General features: G+C 50.8%; 1 protein-coding gene across 1 annotated transcript in view; it reads right to left on the reverse strand.

Moving 5' to 3' along the window:
• The window catches only part of galns (galactosamine (N-acetyl)-6-sulfatase), a 98,356-nt gene that overhangs the window by 38,217 nt on the left and 43,398 nt on the right, over positions 1-16,741 (reverse strand). Inside the window, exons 2-4 of the mRNA XM_041191579.1 lie at positions 10,978-11,101; positions 2,708-2,782; positions 143-245 (exon numbers count right to left, since the gene is read on the reverse strand). Coding sequence (XP_041047513.1) covers positions 143-245; positions 2,708-2,782; positions 10,978-11,101 — 302 coding nt within the window. The remainder of the gene's footprint in view (positions 1-142; positions 246-2,707; positions 2,783-10,977; positions 11,102-16,741) is intronic.

A 16,741-nucleotide genomic window follows, 5' to 3' on the forward strand; every position in this document is an offset into this window, starting at 1 on the left:
ACGTTAACTCTGTTTCTCTCTCCACAGATGCTGCCAGACCTGCTGAGTTTTTCCAGCATTTTCTGTTTTTCTTTCAGAGTTCCAGCGTCCGCAGTGTTTTGCTTTTATCACGCAGAACATTGTTGATTTGAATTTAACGAACCACTTCCCAACGATTTTGCTGGAATATCCGGCCTTCCGCAGGAGTTCTGGCAAAAGGATTTCTGAACTGGGAATTCCTCCCACAATCTCCTGTGGTGTGTACGCTGCAGAGGGAGAAAGGAAGTGGTGTTACTCACATGCAAGGCTGGCTATATTGAATTGATTTGCCAAGAAACATTGCCCACTTTCTTCAATCCCACCCCACTCCTTCAGGGTTTCAGCTGGATGGAAGGCTCAGAGCCAAGCTAAGAATCAAGAGAGATTGGTGGCTCTTGGGGAGAGTTCCTCAATCCCATGAGGCATTGTGCTGACACTGTGTCTCACACACACTAACACTGTGACCTGAATTTTCACCGGGGTGGGAGGCCTTCGCTCCTTTGCCAAAATGATGCCAGAGCCCAGAATCCAGAAGTCTCGCCCCCAAACCTGGCATCCACCATTTTCTCAGGGTGGGGGAGGTTTGGATGTGATAGTGGCTGGATCTATTTCTCATATCCGTAGTTTACAGAAGCAATTTTGGTCATCTCAGTTTCAGGGCCATGACTTGTGGGCTTTAGACACTTGAAGAAAAAGTCTGAACCTACCCGAGTTCTTCAGAGAGGTAAGGTACCCTGTTGGAGAGGTAAGGTACCCTGTTGGAGAGGTAAGGTACCCTGTTGGAGAGGTAAGGCACCCTGTTGGAGAGGTAAGGCACCCTGTTGGAGAGGTAAGGTACCCTGTTGGAGAGGTAAGGTACCCTGTTGGAGAGGTAAGGCACCCTGTTGGAGAGGTAAGGTACCCTGTTGGAGAGGTAAGGCACCCTGTTGGAGAGGTAAGGTACCCTGTTGGAGAGGTAAGGTACCCTGTTGGAGAGGTAAGGCACCCTGTTGGAGTGGTAAGGTACCCTGTTGGAGAGGTAAGGTACCCTGTTGGAGAGGTAAGGTACCCTGTTGGAGAGGTAAGGCACCCTGTCGGAGAGGTAAGGTACCCTGTTGGAGAGGTAAGGTACCCTGTTGGAGAGGTAAGGTACCCTGTTGGAGAGGTAAGGCACCCTGTTGGAGAGGTAAGGCACCCTGTTGGAGAGGTAAGGTACCCTGTTGGAGAGGTAAGGCACCCTGTTGGAGAGGTAAGGTACCCTGTTGGAGAGGTAAGGTGCCCTGTTGGAGAGGTAAGGTACCCTGTTGGAGAGGTAAGGTACCCTGTTGGAGAGGTAAGGTACCCTGTTGGAGAGGTAAGGTACCCTGTTGGAGAGGTAAGGTACCCTGTTGGAGAGGTAAGGTACCCTGTTGGAGAGGTAAGGCACCCTGTTGGAGAGGTAAGGTACCCTGTTGGAGAGGTAAGGTACCCTGTTGGAGATGTAAGGTACCCTGTTGGAGAGGTAAGGTACCCTGTTGGAGATGTAAGGTACCCTTTGGGGGAGGTCAGGTAACCTCTGCAGAGGTCAGGAACCCCAGAACCCCTTTGGGATTGTTAACGGTAGACAGCAATGTGTATAAAAAGTGGATAAGCTCTGTGGAACTGTCAAGCTGCTAAGTTATTTAAACCTCCTGCTCTTTATATCTTGAGAAAATGCCTGCTTTGACTCTCAGTTGAAAAAAAATTGGTGCTTGCAATTTCAAGAGATGTTAGTTGACATAAGCCTGAGGTTTACCATTACAGGAGTAGTACTGCTTGACTGCTTCCACAACCTATTATTATCACAGTTGGGTGCCTGTAAGTTCACAGTTTCACTGGCAATTCCAAGTGTTTATAAAGAGGTCTTTGTTGGGGACTATGAATACAAATGTTTGTTTTTGTTAGAGATTAAGCACTTGAAGGGATTTAAATGTATTGAATGGGCTTTAATCAGTGAAAGAATTTTTAAAAATATAGTGAAGTCTATTAATAGATACCAAGAACTTTATTTCATCTCATCATGGCTCTTGGGGTCAGCCCCTGGTGGATATTGGGTGAAGTGGCATAAAGGGTGTAAAGGCAAAGGGTGATCGGTGCATGAGAGGGCACTAAGTTGGCATTGGGGTTATAAAGGGCCATGGGGAGGTAGATAGGGGGGAATAGGTAGGCATAGAGGATATGAGGGCCCATGGGGTTGGAGGGGGCATGAGGTGGCATGTGTTGGCATGGATGGGGCATAGATAATGTGTGGGGGGTGAGGGGTGAGGGCTAGAAGGCTGGTTTTAGTTTTACTGCTTTTGTTGTGCCTGGAACGAAGCCTTTTGAACAGCCTACTTTGGCACTCAGTAGCCCCTGTGGTTGCCCCTGCGCTGCATCAAGGGGCAGTGGGCCGTCTCAAGTTAACACTACACACAGACACATAATCACTCTTTCCTCCTCACACACGGGCTTTCACTTTCTCTGACACAGGCACGCAGGCTCATTCTCTTTTCCTCACACACGGGTGCTTTCCCTCCCTTTCACACATAGGTTCATATTCAATGACAAAAGTGGGGTCCCATACATACATGCGTGGACACACACATACACACACACACACACACAGTCCAACAGGTGTTAGCAACAAGCATCTGAGGTTAGGCTGGAACGTGGAACGTGCTTTCATGCTGACCAATTGTGGACTGACACTTACCATTTCGAGCGTGAGCATTTGTGGTGTAGAAACCGTTCCTAATGGGGAGACGGCCAGTTAGTAATGCAGCACGGGCTATGGAGGGAAGACAAATAAGGGAATCACTTCAATAAATTGATATTCATTTAAAAAATGCACTTGTGCATTTGAAGTCAACCCTCAAACAGCAGAGAAGTTAGCAATCTCCACCTAATCAGAGATATCCTATACCCCTCACGGTTACACTCTGACACACCCCACACCCCTCACTGTAACACTCTGATATATCCCACACACCTCACTGTAACACTCTGATATACCCCACACCCCTCAGTGTAACACTCTGATATATCCCACACCCTTCACTGTAACACTCTGATATATCCCACACACCTCACTGTAACACTCTGATATACCCCACACCCCTCACTGTAACACTCTGATATATCCCACACCCCTCACTGTAACACTCTGATATACCCCACACCCCTCACTGTAACACTCTGATATATCCCACACCCCTCACTGTAACACTCTGATATACCCCACACCCCTCACTGTAACACTCTGATATATCCCACACACCTCACTGTAACACTCTGATATACCCCACACCCCTCACTGTAACACTCTGATATATCCCACACCCCTCACTGTAACACTCTGATATACCCCACACCCCTCACTGTAACACTCTGATATACCCCACACCCTTCACTGTAACACTCTGATATATCCCACACACCTCACTGTAACACTCTGATATACCACACACCCTTCACTGTAACACTCTGATATATCCCACACCCCTCACTGTAACACCCTGATATATCCCACACACCTCACTGTAACACTCTGATATATCCCACACCCCTCACCGTCACACTCTGATATACCCCACACCCTTCACTGTAACACTCTGATATACCCCACACTCCTCACTGTAACACTCTGATATATCCCACACCCTTCACTGTAACACTCTGATATACCCCACACCCCTCACTGTAACACTCTGATATATCCCACACACCTCACTGTAACACTCTGATATATCCCACACCCCTCACTGTAACACTCTGATATATCCCACACCCCTTACTGTAACACTCTGATATACCCCACACCCCTCACTGCAACACTCTGATATACCCCACACCCCTCACTGTAACACTCTGATATACTCCACACACCTCACTGTAACACTCTGATATACCCCACACCCCTCACTGTAACACTCTAATATACCCCACACCCCTCACTGTAACACTCTGATATACCCCACACACCTCACTGTAACACTCTGATATATCCCACACACCTCACTGTAACACTCTGATATACCCCACACCCCTCACTGTAACACTCTGATATACCCCACACCCCTCACCGTAACACTCTGATATACACAACACCCCTCAGTGTAACACTCTGATATACCCCACACTCCTCACTGTAACACTGATATACCCCACACTCCTCACTGTAACACTCTGATATACCCCACACCCCTCACTGCAACACTCTGATATACCCCACACACCTCACTGCAACACTCTGATATACCCCACACACCTCACTGTAACACTGATATACCCCACACCCCTCACTGTAACACTCTGATATACCCCACACCCTTCACTGTAACACTCTTATACCCCACACCCTTCACTGTAACACTCTGATATACCCCACACCCCTCACTGTAACACTCTGATATACCCCACACCCCTCACTGTAACACTCTGATATACCCCACACCCCTCACTGCAACACTCTGATATACTCCACACACCTCACTGCAACACTCTGATATACCCCACACACCTCACTGTAACACTCTGATACACCCCACACCCCTCAGTGTAACACTCTGATATACCCCACACCCCTCACCGTAACACTCTGATATACACAACACCCCTCAGTGTAACACTTTGATATACCCCAAACCCCTCACTGTAACACTCTGATATACCCCACACCCCTCACCGTCACACTCTGATATACACAACACCCCTCAGTGTAACACTCTGATATACCCCACACTCCTCACTGTAACACTGATATACCCCACACTCCTCACTGTAACACTCTGATATACCCCACACCCCTCACTGCAACACTCTGATATACCCCACACACCTCACTGCAACACTCTGATATACCCCACACACCTCACTGTAACACTGATATACCCCACACCCCTCACTGTAACACTCTGATATACCCCACACCCCTCACTGTAACACTCTGATATACCCCACACCCTTCACTGTAACACTCTGATATACCCCACACCCCTCACTGTAACACTCTGATATACCCCACACCCCTCACTGCAACACTCTGATATACCCCACACACCTCACTGCAACACTCTGATATACCCCACACACCTCACTGTAACACTGATATACCCCACACCCCTCACTGTAACACTCTGATATACCCCACACCCCTCACTGTAACACTCTGATATACCCCACACCCCTCACTGTAACACTCTGATATACCCCACACCCTTCACTGTAACACTCTGATATACCCCACACACCTCACTGTAACACTCTGATATACCCCACACATCTCACTGTAACACTCTGATATACCCCACACCCCTCACTGTAACACTCTGATATACCCCACACACCTCACTGTAACACTCTGATATACCCCACACCCCTCACTGTAACACTCTGATATACCCCACACCCCTCACTGTAACACTCTGATATACCCCACACCCCTCACTGTAACACTCTGATATACCCCACACCCCTCACTGTAACACTCTAATATACCCCACACCCCTCACTGTAACACTGATATAACCCACATCCCTCAGTGTAACTGTTCTGGCATAGCCGATGGTAAATGCCGAGTTGTTCCAATCCCAAAGGGAAACTTGAAACAACTTCCACAATTTATTTTGCAATTTGTATAAATTTCGAGATGCGTGCCTTGAATTCAGTAGTAAGAAGACCACCATATCTTATAGGTTTCATACTAAACTAAATTAAACCTTTATTACTAGAAGAAATGATTTTAAATATATACATAGGTTTACAAATTACTACTATAATAACTTCTAAATCCCCTAATTAATTTGGCTCCCAGTTAGACCTGCGATAAGGCAACAGTAAGACACATAGGGCTGAATTTTCTGGCTGGTGAGGGGGCGGAGCGAGAGTGGGCAGGCCAATTACTGCTCGCCCAGCGTGAATCGCGACTCTCGAGGACAGCGGGAGTGGGCGGCGGCAGGACTGCAATGACCACCGGGTCCAATGAGGACCCGGGCGGCCTGTTTTAAAAGGCTCCTGCAGCCTTTCACAGGCTGTGAATGGTGGCCAGTGGAAGGACTCCCCTGAGTGCTGCTGATGAGCAGGCCAGGCAGGAGGGTAGGGCAGGGGGGCACTGTGCCCCTCGTTCTTTCGATGATTGCCTTGCTGCCCTGTTTGGGGAGGTGGCAGCATGGCCGGAGGTCCTCATACCCCAGGATGGGAGGAGGAAGCCCCCCCACATGACCAAATGTGTCTGAGAGGTGGTGGAGGTGGGGAGAGCCCGCGATGTGGTGCAGCGCATCTGGGTCCAGTGTCGCAAACGTTTCAACGACCTGTTGCACTCAGGAAGGGTGAGTACCATGTTGGCATTGGTCACTTAACCCAGCATGTAGACTTTCCCCACTGCTGTCCGCACCGCTCGCCCCCACCCCCCGCAAGTCTGAGTGTAGTGACTGCATTAAATCATTGACGACGTGTCCTTCACTGGGTGGGCCAGCAGATATTGCCCTTGCTGAGGTCAGCCTGAGAGGGTGGTAAAGAGATGGGTTCTGCCCCTGCAGCATGTGGTACATCGAGACCCACATTACTGGTTAGGGGGCAACCTGGAGGAGCTGCACCTAGGCGCAGTGCTGGAACTCCATGACATGTCAAAGTCAGGGTGATGACTTGCTGGGAGGGGAGCTTCAAGGTGGTGTTGGCACCGATTGATCTGCTGCCCTCTACATTCCACGTGCTTGCACCTCCTTGCTATGGAAGGTTATACCGTGTGGTGCCTAATGTGATGTCGGCAGCATTTGGCCAAGGGGGGATGAGTGGGGAACAGGGCTGGCATCTTTGTGTGAGTGTTGGGCAGCAGCAGGGTGAGGAGACACTGGAGCCCTGCAATGTCCCACTCTGGTTGGGGTGGGCTGTCTGCAAAGAGACTCCATGTTCAATTTGCACTAATCAATGCTCTTCTCTCCTTTTCAGGAGAAGAATGCACATAATGCTGCTGAGCAGGTGAGGAATGGCGGAGGGCCAGGCACAGTTAGCCATTCTCAGCCGCTTCAAGCAGGAGGCCCTGGATTTGGAGAGGCACCATGCGCCCAGGTCCACCGGTGTCGTTGAGGCTGGGGTGCCAGGGGCAGGTATGTTTGCCCAGCAGTGAGGTCACCATTGTTCTCCAAACAGCCATAGCAGTGCTGAATGTTCAGTCATTTAATTTTGCACCATGGCTTGACCATTGCTTATGGAAGGATGAGTGCATAATGATCTGGGGGACAGGGATACACACTGACATTGTCTCCACGTTAACTGATCCAATGTCCTTGTTCTTCCTTTCAGCATCAGCGGAACAGGGCCAGGAGGAGGAGCAGCAGAGGCTCCCTCTCACACCTGAGGACCCTGAAGTCTCATCAGCATCACACCATCTGTGCCAGGTAGGCATCAGCGCAGATACTAGCACCTTGGTGGGAATTAGAACATCGGATAGTGTCCCTGGCACAGCGGTGAGGGCACTTTACAGTTGAAGGAGCTGGCAGAGGCAGAGAGTGCCCATGGCGCCAGCAGTGGGAGGTCTGCAGGGGACCAGGTACATGTTCAGTCGGTGTCTGATGATGTGCTTCTGGAGTGGTCCGTGACGCAGCAAGCGCAGGAAATGTGGCTGGGTGTGCGGGAGCATCTGGGGGAGATACATGAGGCTGTGCTTGGCCTGATGTCCGTGGTGAAGGAGTCTATGCAGATGATCGCCGAAGCAATAAGCCTCATGTCCGAGCGCCACGCCTCCTCCGTGGAGAGAGTGGCGACTCTCGTGGAGAGGCTCCTTCAGGAGACCCATCAGGGCTTCCAGGGGATGCACTCGGACCAGCAAACCCTCACATCGGCATTGACCTCAGCTGGTCAGTGCCAGTGTGGGAGATGGTCTGGGCACCAAGTTTCCCAGCTCGGTGCCCATCCATCCACGGTGAGCAGGGAGGTCCAAAGCGACCTCATGTCAGCGCAGCAGCTTCCTGTCGTCTCTGCGGGCTCCTCTCAGGGTGCTCCAGATGAGGGCGGCAGCTCCTCCGCCCCTCTGCCAGTGACCGTAGCATCCGGTGAGGCTGCGGTGACTGGGGAGATCCCAGCTGTGGAACTGGCAGCTCCCTCCCGGGCAGGGCCATCAAAGGCTCCACGGGCTAGAGGACGACCACCAAGGTCATCGAGGCCAACAGGACAGCAGAGTCAGCAGCTGTCTCAGATACCACTCCCAGCGAGGGGGCAGCACCAAGACATAGCACCTAGAAAGGTAACCATAAGGCAGTTTAGGCACACCGTGGGTTTCTCACTGGTGCTTTTGTGTTGGCCCGCAATGAGGTCTTTCTGATTTGTTTTGATTTTCAACATCAATGTCATTTTGTTTCCTATAGTTTCTTTGCTTGTGATATTAAATTCAGACATGTGACCATGGCTGAGGGTGCCTCTTTTCTTCTGCAGGTGGATAGTTTACAAGACTGTAATGAGTGCTTTGTGGGACATTCAGCTATATTAACAAGGCCCTTAGTTAACATTCCTAACCTGGCAGATTTTGCACTCAGGTATTGAGAATGGAGCCTACAGCCCAGACTTGTTCTGGAGGTCCATATGTAGTGTGCTAGCTGAAGGTTCATTGGATTAAAGCCTCCCAGGTGTCTCTGCCTCCCTGGAGTCTGCCCGGGTCAGCGTCTACCCCCTCAGCATTCCCCTGTGCCTGCTCATCCTCAGACTCACCGCTGGACCCATCGTGTGCAGCCGCAGCCACTGCGTCGACATCTTCATCATCCACTGTGTCCCCCCCTTTCCAGCGCAAGATTGTGGAGAACGCAGCATGCAACCACCATCACCGAGACACGATCTGGAGGGGTAGTGGAGTGCATCCCCTGAGGGGTCCAGGCATCGGAAGCGCATTTTGAGAAGACTGATTTGTTCTCTCCACCACAGCCCCTGAGGAGGTGTGGCTCCTATTGTACTGCTGCTCAGCTTCTGTTCTTGGATGGCAGAGAGGTGTCATGAGCCACCTTCTGAGGGGATAGCCCTTGTCACCCAGCAGCCATCCATCCAGCCGGGCTGCAGCACTGAAGAGCCCCGGCACCTGGGAGTGTCTGAGGATGTAGGTGTCGTGGGAGCTGCCTGGGTACCTTGCACAGACTTGTAGAATCAGTATCCTGTGATCACACACTATCTGCACGTTCATGGAGTGGAAGCCCTTCCTGTTGATGAAGGCACCGGGCTCACCTGCTGGGGATGGAGCACAAGTCTTCAGTATTATGCTGGAATATTGTCAGGGCCCATAGCCTTTGCAGTATCCAGTGCCTTCAGCTGTTTCTTGATATCACGTGGAGTGAATCGAATTGGCTGAAGACTGGCATCCGTGATGCTGGAGACCTCTGGAGGAGGCTGAGATGGATCATCCACTTGGCACTTCTGGCTGAAGATTGAAATCTGTCCCGTTTAGCATAGTGGTAGTGCCAAACAACATGATGGAGGATATCCTCAATGTGAAGGCAGGACTTTGTGTCCATAATGACTGTGCAGTGATTACTCCTACCCATACTGTCATGGACAGAAGCATCTGCGGCAGGCAGGTTGGTGAGGATGAGGTCAAGTACGTTTTTCTCTCTTGTTGGTTCCTTCACCACCTGCCACAGTTCCAGCCCAGCAGCTATGTCCTTTAGGACTCTGCCAGCTCGGTCATTAGTGGTACCACCAAGCCACTCATAGTGTTGGACACTGAAGTCCCCCAAGAGTACATTCTGCATCCTTGCCATCCTCAATGCTTCCTCCAAGTGGTGTTCAACATGGAGGGGCACTGGTTCATCAGCTGAGGGAGGCAGTATATGGTAATCAGCAGGAGGTTTCCTTGCCCATGTTTGACCTCATGCCATGAAACTTCATGGGGTCCAGAGTCGATGTTCCCAGGGCAATAACCCCCTGACTGTATACCACTGTGCCACCACCTCTGCTGAGTCTGTCCTGCCAGTGGGACAGGACATACCCAGGGATTGTGATAGTAGAGTCTGGGACTGCAGGAATTCACCTAGGCTTCTTTAACAGCACCTTCCAAACCCACGACCACTACCATCTAGAAGGACAAGGGCAGCAGGTGTATGGAAGCAAACACCACCTGGAAGTTCCCCTCCAAGCCATTCACCATCCTGACTTGGAAATATATCACCTTTCCTTCACTGTTGCTGGGTCAAAATCCTGGAACTCCCTCCTTAACAGCACTGTGGGTGTACCTACACCACATGGACTGCAGCAGTTCAAGAAGGCAGCTCACCACCACCTTCTGAAGAGCAACTAGGGATGGGCAATAAATGCTGGCCCCTAACTATAACGCTCTCCACTGAGAGGGTTGTGAATGTGCCAGTGTTGTGTATATTCAAGACTGTGATGGACAAGGTGTATTTGTTCTCTTAAGGAATAAGAATATGGGGAGTGGGTGGGTAAGTGGAGCTGAGATCAGCCATGATCATATTGAATGGCGGAGCAGGTTTGAAGGGCTGAATGATCTGCTGCTCCTGTTGTTTACGTTTGTGCTTCACTGCATGTAAAGCGCTTTGGGACATTGCGGGATCATGAAAAGTGCTTCAGGAATTCAAGTCCATAAGACCATAAGACAGAGGAGCAAAAATTAGGCCATTTGGCCCATCGAGTCTGCTCCACCATTCAATCATGGCTGATAAGTTTCTCAACCTCATTCTCCCGCTTTCTCCCCATAACCTTTGATCCCCTTACCAATCAAGAACCTATCTATCTCGGTCTTAAATACACTCAATGACCTGGCCTCCACAGCCTTCTGTGGCAATGAATTCGATAGATTCACCACTCTCTGGCTAAAGAAGTTTCTCTTCATCTCTGTTCTAAAACGTCTTCCCTTTACTCTGAGGCTGTGCCCTCAGATCCTAGTCTCTCCTACTAATGGAAACATCTTCCCCACATCTTTCTTTTTTTAAATTTCCTTTAAGACTTGCTGCTTTGTTGGTTTAAGATTTGCAAACATATGTCACTTACATGGGGAACACAGTGGGTTGGCAGCATAGAAGTTTGGGAACAGCATTCCTTCAGCAGCCATTCGATCTAAGTTTGGGGTCTCCCTGGACGGTTCCCCGAAGACTCCTAGGTCCCCCCAGCCCATCTGCAGAAGGACAGAGAGAAAGGAGATGAAGTTCACTCACTCATTCCTCAATACTTACCTCAGCAAATGCATCAAATTTCTAGGTTTAGGAATCTGTTCATAAAAAAAGTGTGGAGAGGTGGGAGCACGCAGGGAGAGGCTGCAGCGTGCAATTAGAGAAGTGGGTGTGTGCAGGAAGAGAAGCAGGAGTATGCCGTCAGGGAAGCAGGAGTATGCCGTCAGGGAAGCAGGAATATGGAGTGAGGGAAGCAGGAGTATGCAGTGAGGGAAGCAGGAGTATGCAGTGAGAGAAGCAGGAGTATGCAGTGAGGGAAGTAGGAGAATGCAATGAGGGAAGCAGGAGCATGGAGTGAGGGAAGCAGGAGTATGGAGTGAGGGAAGCAGGAGTATGCAATGAGAGAAGCAGGAGTATGTTGTGAGGGAAGTAGGAGAATGCATGAGGGAAGCAGGAAAATGCAATGAGGGAAGCAGAAACATGTAATGAGGGAAGCAGGAGTATGGAGTGAGGGAAGCAGGAGTATGCAGTGAGTGAAGCAGGAGTATGGAGTGAGGGAAGCAGTAGTATGCAGTGAGTGAAGCAGGAGTATGCAGTGAGGGAAGCAGGAATGTGCAATGAGGGAAGCAGGAGTATGGAGTGAGGGAAGCAGGAGTATGCAGTGAGTGAAGCAGGAATATGCAGTGAGGGAAGCAGGAACGTGCAATGAGGGAAGCAGGAACGTGCAATGAGGGAAGCAGGAGTATGGAGTGAGGGAAGCAGGAGTATGGAGTGAGAGAAGCAGGAGTATGCAGTGAGGGAAGCAGGAGTATGGAGTGAGGGAAGCAGGAACGTGCAAAGAGGGAAGCAGGAGTATGCAGTGAGGGAAGCAGGAGCAATGAGGGAAGCAGGAACATGCAATGAGGGAAGCAGGAACATGCAATGAGGGAAGCAGGAGTATGGAGTGAGGGAAGCAGGAGTATGGAGTGAGGGAAGCAGGAGTATGGAGTGAGGGAAGCAGGAGTATGGAGTGAGGGAAGCAGGAGTATGCAATGAGGGAAGCAGGAGTATGCAGTGAGGGAAGCAGGAGTATGGAATGAGGGAAGCAGGAGTATGCAGTCAGGGAAGCAGGAGTATGGAGTGAGAGAAGCAGGAGTATGCAGTGAGGGAAGCAGGAGTATGGAGTGAGGGAAGCAGGAGTATGCAGTGAGGGAAGCAGGAGTATGCAGTGAGGGAAGCAGGAGTATGGAGTGAGAGAAGCAGGAGTATGCAGTGAGGGAAGCAGGAGTATGGAGTGAGGGAAGCAGGAACATGCAATGAGGGAAGCAGGAGTATGGAGTGAGGGAAGCAGGAGTATGCAGTGAGAGAAGCAGGAGTATGGAGTGAGGGAAGCAGGAGTATGGAGTGAGAGAAGCAGGAGTATGGAGTGAGGGAAGCAGGAGTATGGAGTGAGGGAAGCAGGAGTATGCAGTGAGAGAAGCAGGAGTATGCAGTGAGAGAAGCAGGAGTATGGAGTGAGGGAAGGAGTATGCAGTGAGGGAAGCAGGAGAATGCAATGAGGGAAGCAGGAACATGCAATGAGGGAAGCAGGAACATGCAATGAGGGAAGCAGGAGTATGCAGTGAGGGAAGCAGGAGTATGGAGTGAGGGAAGCAGGAGTATGGAGTGAGGGAAGCAGGAGTATGCAGTGAGAGAAGCAGGAACATGCAATGAGGGAAGCAGGAGTATGGAATGAGGGAAGCAGGAGTATGCAATGAGGGAAGCAGGAGTATGCATGAGAGAAGCAGGAGTATGGAGTGAGGGAAGCAGGAGTATGCAGTGAGGGAAGCAGGAGTATGCAATGAGAGAAGCAGGAGTATGTAGTGAGAGAAGCAGGAGTATGTAGTGAGGGAAGCAGGAGTATGCAATGAGAGAAGCAGGAACATGCAATGAGGGAAGCAGGAGTATGCAATGAGGGAAGCAGGAGTATGGAGTGAGAGAAGCAGGAGTATGCAGTGAGGGAAGCAGGAGTATGCAGTGAGAGAAGCAGGAGTATGCAGTGAGGGAAGCAGGAGTATGCAGTGAGGGAAGCAGGAACATGCAATGAGGGAAGCAGGAGTATGCAGTGAGGGAAGCAGGAGTATGCAGTGAGGGAAGCAAGAGTATGCAGTGAGGGAAGCAGGAGTATGGAATGAGGGAAGCAGGAGTATGCAGTCAGGGAAGCAGGAGTATGGAGTGAGAGAAGCAGGAGTATGCAGTGAGGGAAGCAGGAGTATGGAGTGAGGGAAGCAGGGGTATGCAGTGAGGGAAGCAGGAGTATGCAGTGAGGGAAGCAGGAGTATGGAGTGAGGGAAGCAGGGGTATGCAGTGAGGGAAGCAGGAGTATGCAGTGAGGGAAGCAGGAGTATGCAGTGAGGGAAGCAGGAGTATGCAGTGAGGGAAGCAGGAGTATGGAGTGAGGGAAGCAGGAGTATGGAGTGAGGGAAGCAGGAACATGCAATGAGGGAAGCAGGAGTATGGAGTGAGGGAAGCAGGAGTATGCAGTGAGAGAAGCAGGAGTATGCAGTGAGGGAAGCAGGTGTATGGAGTGAGGGAAGCAGGAACATGCAATGAGGGAAGCAGGAGTATGGAGTGAGGGAAGCAGGAGTATGCAGTGAGAGAAGCAGGAGTATGGAGTGAGGGAAGCAGGAGTATGCAGTGAGGGAAGCAGGAGTATGGAGTGAGGGAAGCAGGAGTATGGAGTGAGGGAAGCAGGAGTATGCAGTGAGAGAAGCAGGAGTATGGAGTGAGGGAAGGAGTATGCAATGAGGGAAGCAGGAGTATGCAGTGAGGGAAGCAGGAGAATGCAATGAGGGAAGCAGGAACATGCAATGAGGGAAGCAGGAGTATGCAGTGAGGGAAGCAGGAGTATGGAGTGAGGGAAGCAGGAGTATGGAGTGAGGGAAGCAGGAGTATGGAGTGAGAGAAGCAGGAACATGCAATGAGGGAAGCAGGAGTATGCATGAGAGAAGCAGGAGTATGGAGTGAGGGAAGCAGGAGTATGCAATGAGAGAAGCAGGAACATGCAATGAGGGAAGCAGGAGTATGGAGTGAGGGAAGCAGGAGTATGCAGTGAGAGAAGCAGGAGTATGCAGTGAGAGAAGCAGGAGTATGTAGTGAGGGAAGCAGGAGTATGCAATGAGAGAAGCAGGAACATGCAATGAGGGAAGCAGGAGTATGGAGTGAGGGAAGCAGGAGTATGGAGTGAGGGAAGCAGGAGTATGGAGTGAGGGAAGCAGGAGTATGCAGTGAGGGAAGCAGGAGTATGCAGTGAGGGAAGCAAGAGTATGGAGTGAGGGAAGCAGGAGTATGGAGTGAGGGAAGCAGGAGTATGGAGTGAGGGAAGCAGGAGTATGCAGTGAGAGAAGCAGGAGTATGCAGTGAGAGAAGCAGGAGTATGGAGTGAGGGAAGGAGTATGCAGTGAGGGAAGCAGGAGAATGCAATGAGGGAAGCAGGAACATGCAATGAGGGAAGCAGGAACATGCAATGAGGGAAGCAGGAGTATGCAGTGAGGGAAGCAGGAGTATGGAGTGAGGGAAGCAGGAGTATGGAGTGAGGGAAGCAGGAGTATGCAGTGAGAGAAGCAGGAACATGCAATGAGGGAAGCAGGAGTATGGAATGAGGGAAGCAGGAGTATGCAATGAGGGAAGCAGGAGTATGCATGAGAGAAGCAGGAGTATGGAGTGAGGGAAGCAGGAGTATGCAGTGAGGGAAGCAGGAGTATGCAATGAGAGAAGCAGGAGTATGTAGTGAGAGAAGCAGGAGTATGTAGTGAGGGAAGCAGGAGTATGCAATGAGAGAAGCAGGAACATGCAATGAGGGAAGCAGGAGTATGCAATGAGGGAAGCAGGAGTATGGAGTGAGAGAAGCAGGAGTATGCAGTGAGGGAAGCAGGAGTATGCAGTGAGAGAAGCAGGAGTATGCAGTGAGGGAAGCAGGAGTATGCAGTGAGGGAAGCAGGAACATGCAATGAGGGAAGCAGGAGTATGCAGTGAGGGAAGCAGGAGTATGCAGTGAGGGAAGCAAGAGTATGCAGTGAGGGAAGCAGGAGTATGGAATGAGGGAAGCAGGAGTATGCAGTCAGGGAAGCAGGAGTATGGAGTGAGAGAAGCAGGAGTATGCAGTGAGGGAAGCAGGAGTATGGAGTGAGGGAAGCAGGGGTATGCAGTGAGGGAAGCAGGAGTATGCAGTGAGGGAAGCAGGAGTATGGAGTGAGAGAAGCAGGAGTATGCAGTGAGGGAAGCAGGAGTATGCAGTGAGGGAAGCAGGAGTATGGAGTGAGGGAAGCAGGAGTATGGATTGAGGGAAGCAGGAACATGCAATGAGGGAAGCAGGAGTATGGAGTGAGGGAAGCAGGAGTATGCAGTGAGAGAAGCAGGAGTATGCAGTGAGGGAAGCAGGTGTATGGAGTGAGGGAAGCAGGTGTATGGAGTGAGGGAAGCAGGAACATGCAATGAGGGAAGCAGGAGTATGGAGTGAGGGAAGCAGGAGTATGCAGTGAGAGAAGCAGGAGTATGGAGTGAGGGAAGCAGGAGTATGCAGTGAGAGAAGCAGGAGTATGGAGTGAGGGAAGCAGGAGTATGGAGTGAGGGAAGCAGGAGTATGCAGTGAGAGAAGCAGGAGTATGGAGTGAGGGAAGGAGTATGCAATGAGGGAAGCAGGAGTATGCAGTGAGGGAAGCAGGAGAATGCAATGAGGGAAGCAGGAACATGCAATGAGGGAAGCAGGAGTATGCAGTGAGGGAAGCAGGAGTATGGAGTGAGGGAAGCAGGAGTATGGAGTGAGGGAAGCAGGAGTATGGAGTGAGAGAAGCAGGAACATGCAATGAGGGAAGCAGGAGTATGCATGAGAGAAGCAGGAGTATGGAGTGAGGGAAGCAGGAGTATGCAATGAGAGAAGCAGGAACATGCAATGAGGGAAGCAGGAGTATGGAGTGAGGGAAGCAGGAGTATGCAGTGAGAGAAGCAGGAGTATGTAGTGAGAGAAGCAGGAGTATGTAGTGAGGGAAGCAGGAGTATGCAATGAGAGAAGCAGGAACATGCAATGAGGGAAGCAGGAGTATGGAGTGAGGGAAGCAGGAGTATGGAGTGAGGGAAGCAGGAGTATGGAGTGAGGGAAGCAGGAGTATGCAGTGAGGGAAGCAGGAGTATGCAGTGAGGGAAGCAAGAGTATGGAGTGAGGGAAGCAGGAGTATGGAGTGAGGGAAGCAGGAGTATGGAGTGAGAGAAGCAGGAGTATGGAGTGAGGGAAGCAGGAGTATGGAGTGAGGGAAGCAGGAGTATGTAGTGAGAGAAGCAGGAGTATGCAGTTAGAGAAGCAGGAACATGCAATGAGGGAAGCAGGAGTATGGAGTGAGGGAAGCAGGAGTATGCAGTGAGGGAAGTAGGAGTATGCATGAGAGAAGCAGGAGTATGGAGTGAGGGAAGCAGGAGTATGGAGTGAGGGAAGCAGGAACATACAATGAGGGAAGCAGGAGTATGGAGTGAGGGAAGCAAGAGTATGTAGTGAGGGAAGCAGGAGTATGGAGTGAGAGAAGCAGGAGTATGGAGTGAGGGAAGCAGGAGTATGGAGTGAGGGAAGCAGGAGTATGCAGTGAGGGAAGCAGGAGTATGCAGTGAGGGAAGCAGGAGTATGCATGAGAGAAGCA

Source organism: Carcharodon carcharias, chromosome 7, assembly GCF_017639515.1.
Source record: "Carcharodon carcharias isolate sCarCar2 chromosome 7, sCarCar2.pri, whole genome shotgun sequence".
In the NCBI taxonomy this organism is placed as follows: Eukaryota; Metazoa; Chordata; class Chondrichthyes; order Lamniformes; family Lamnidae; genus Carcharodon; species Carcharodon carcharias.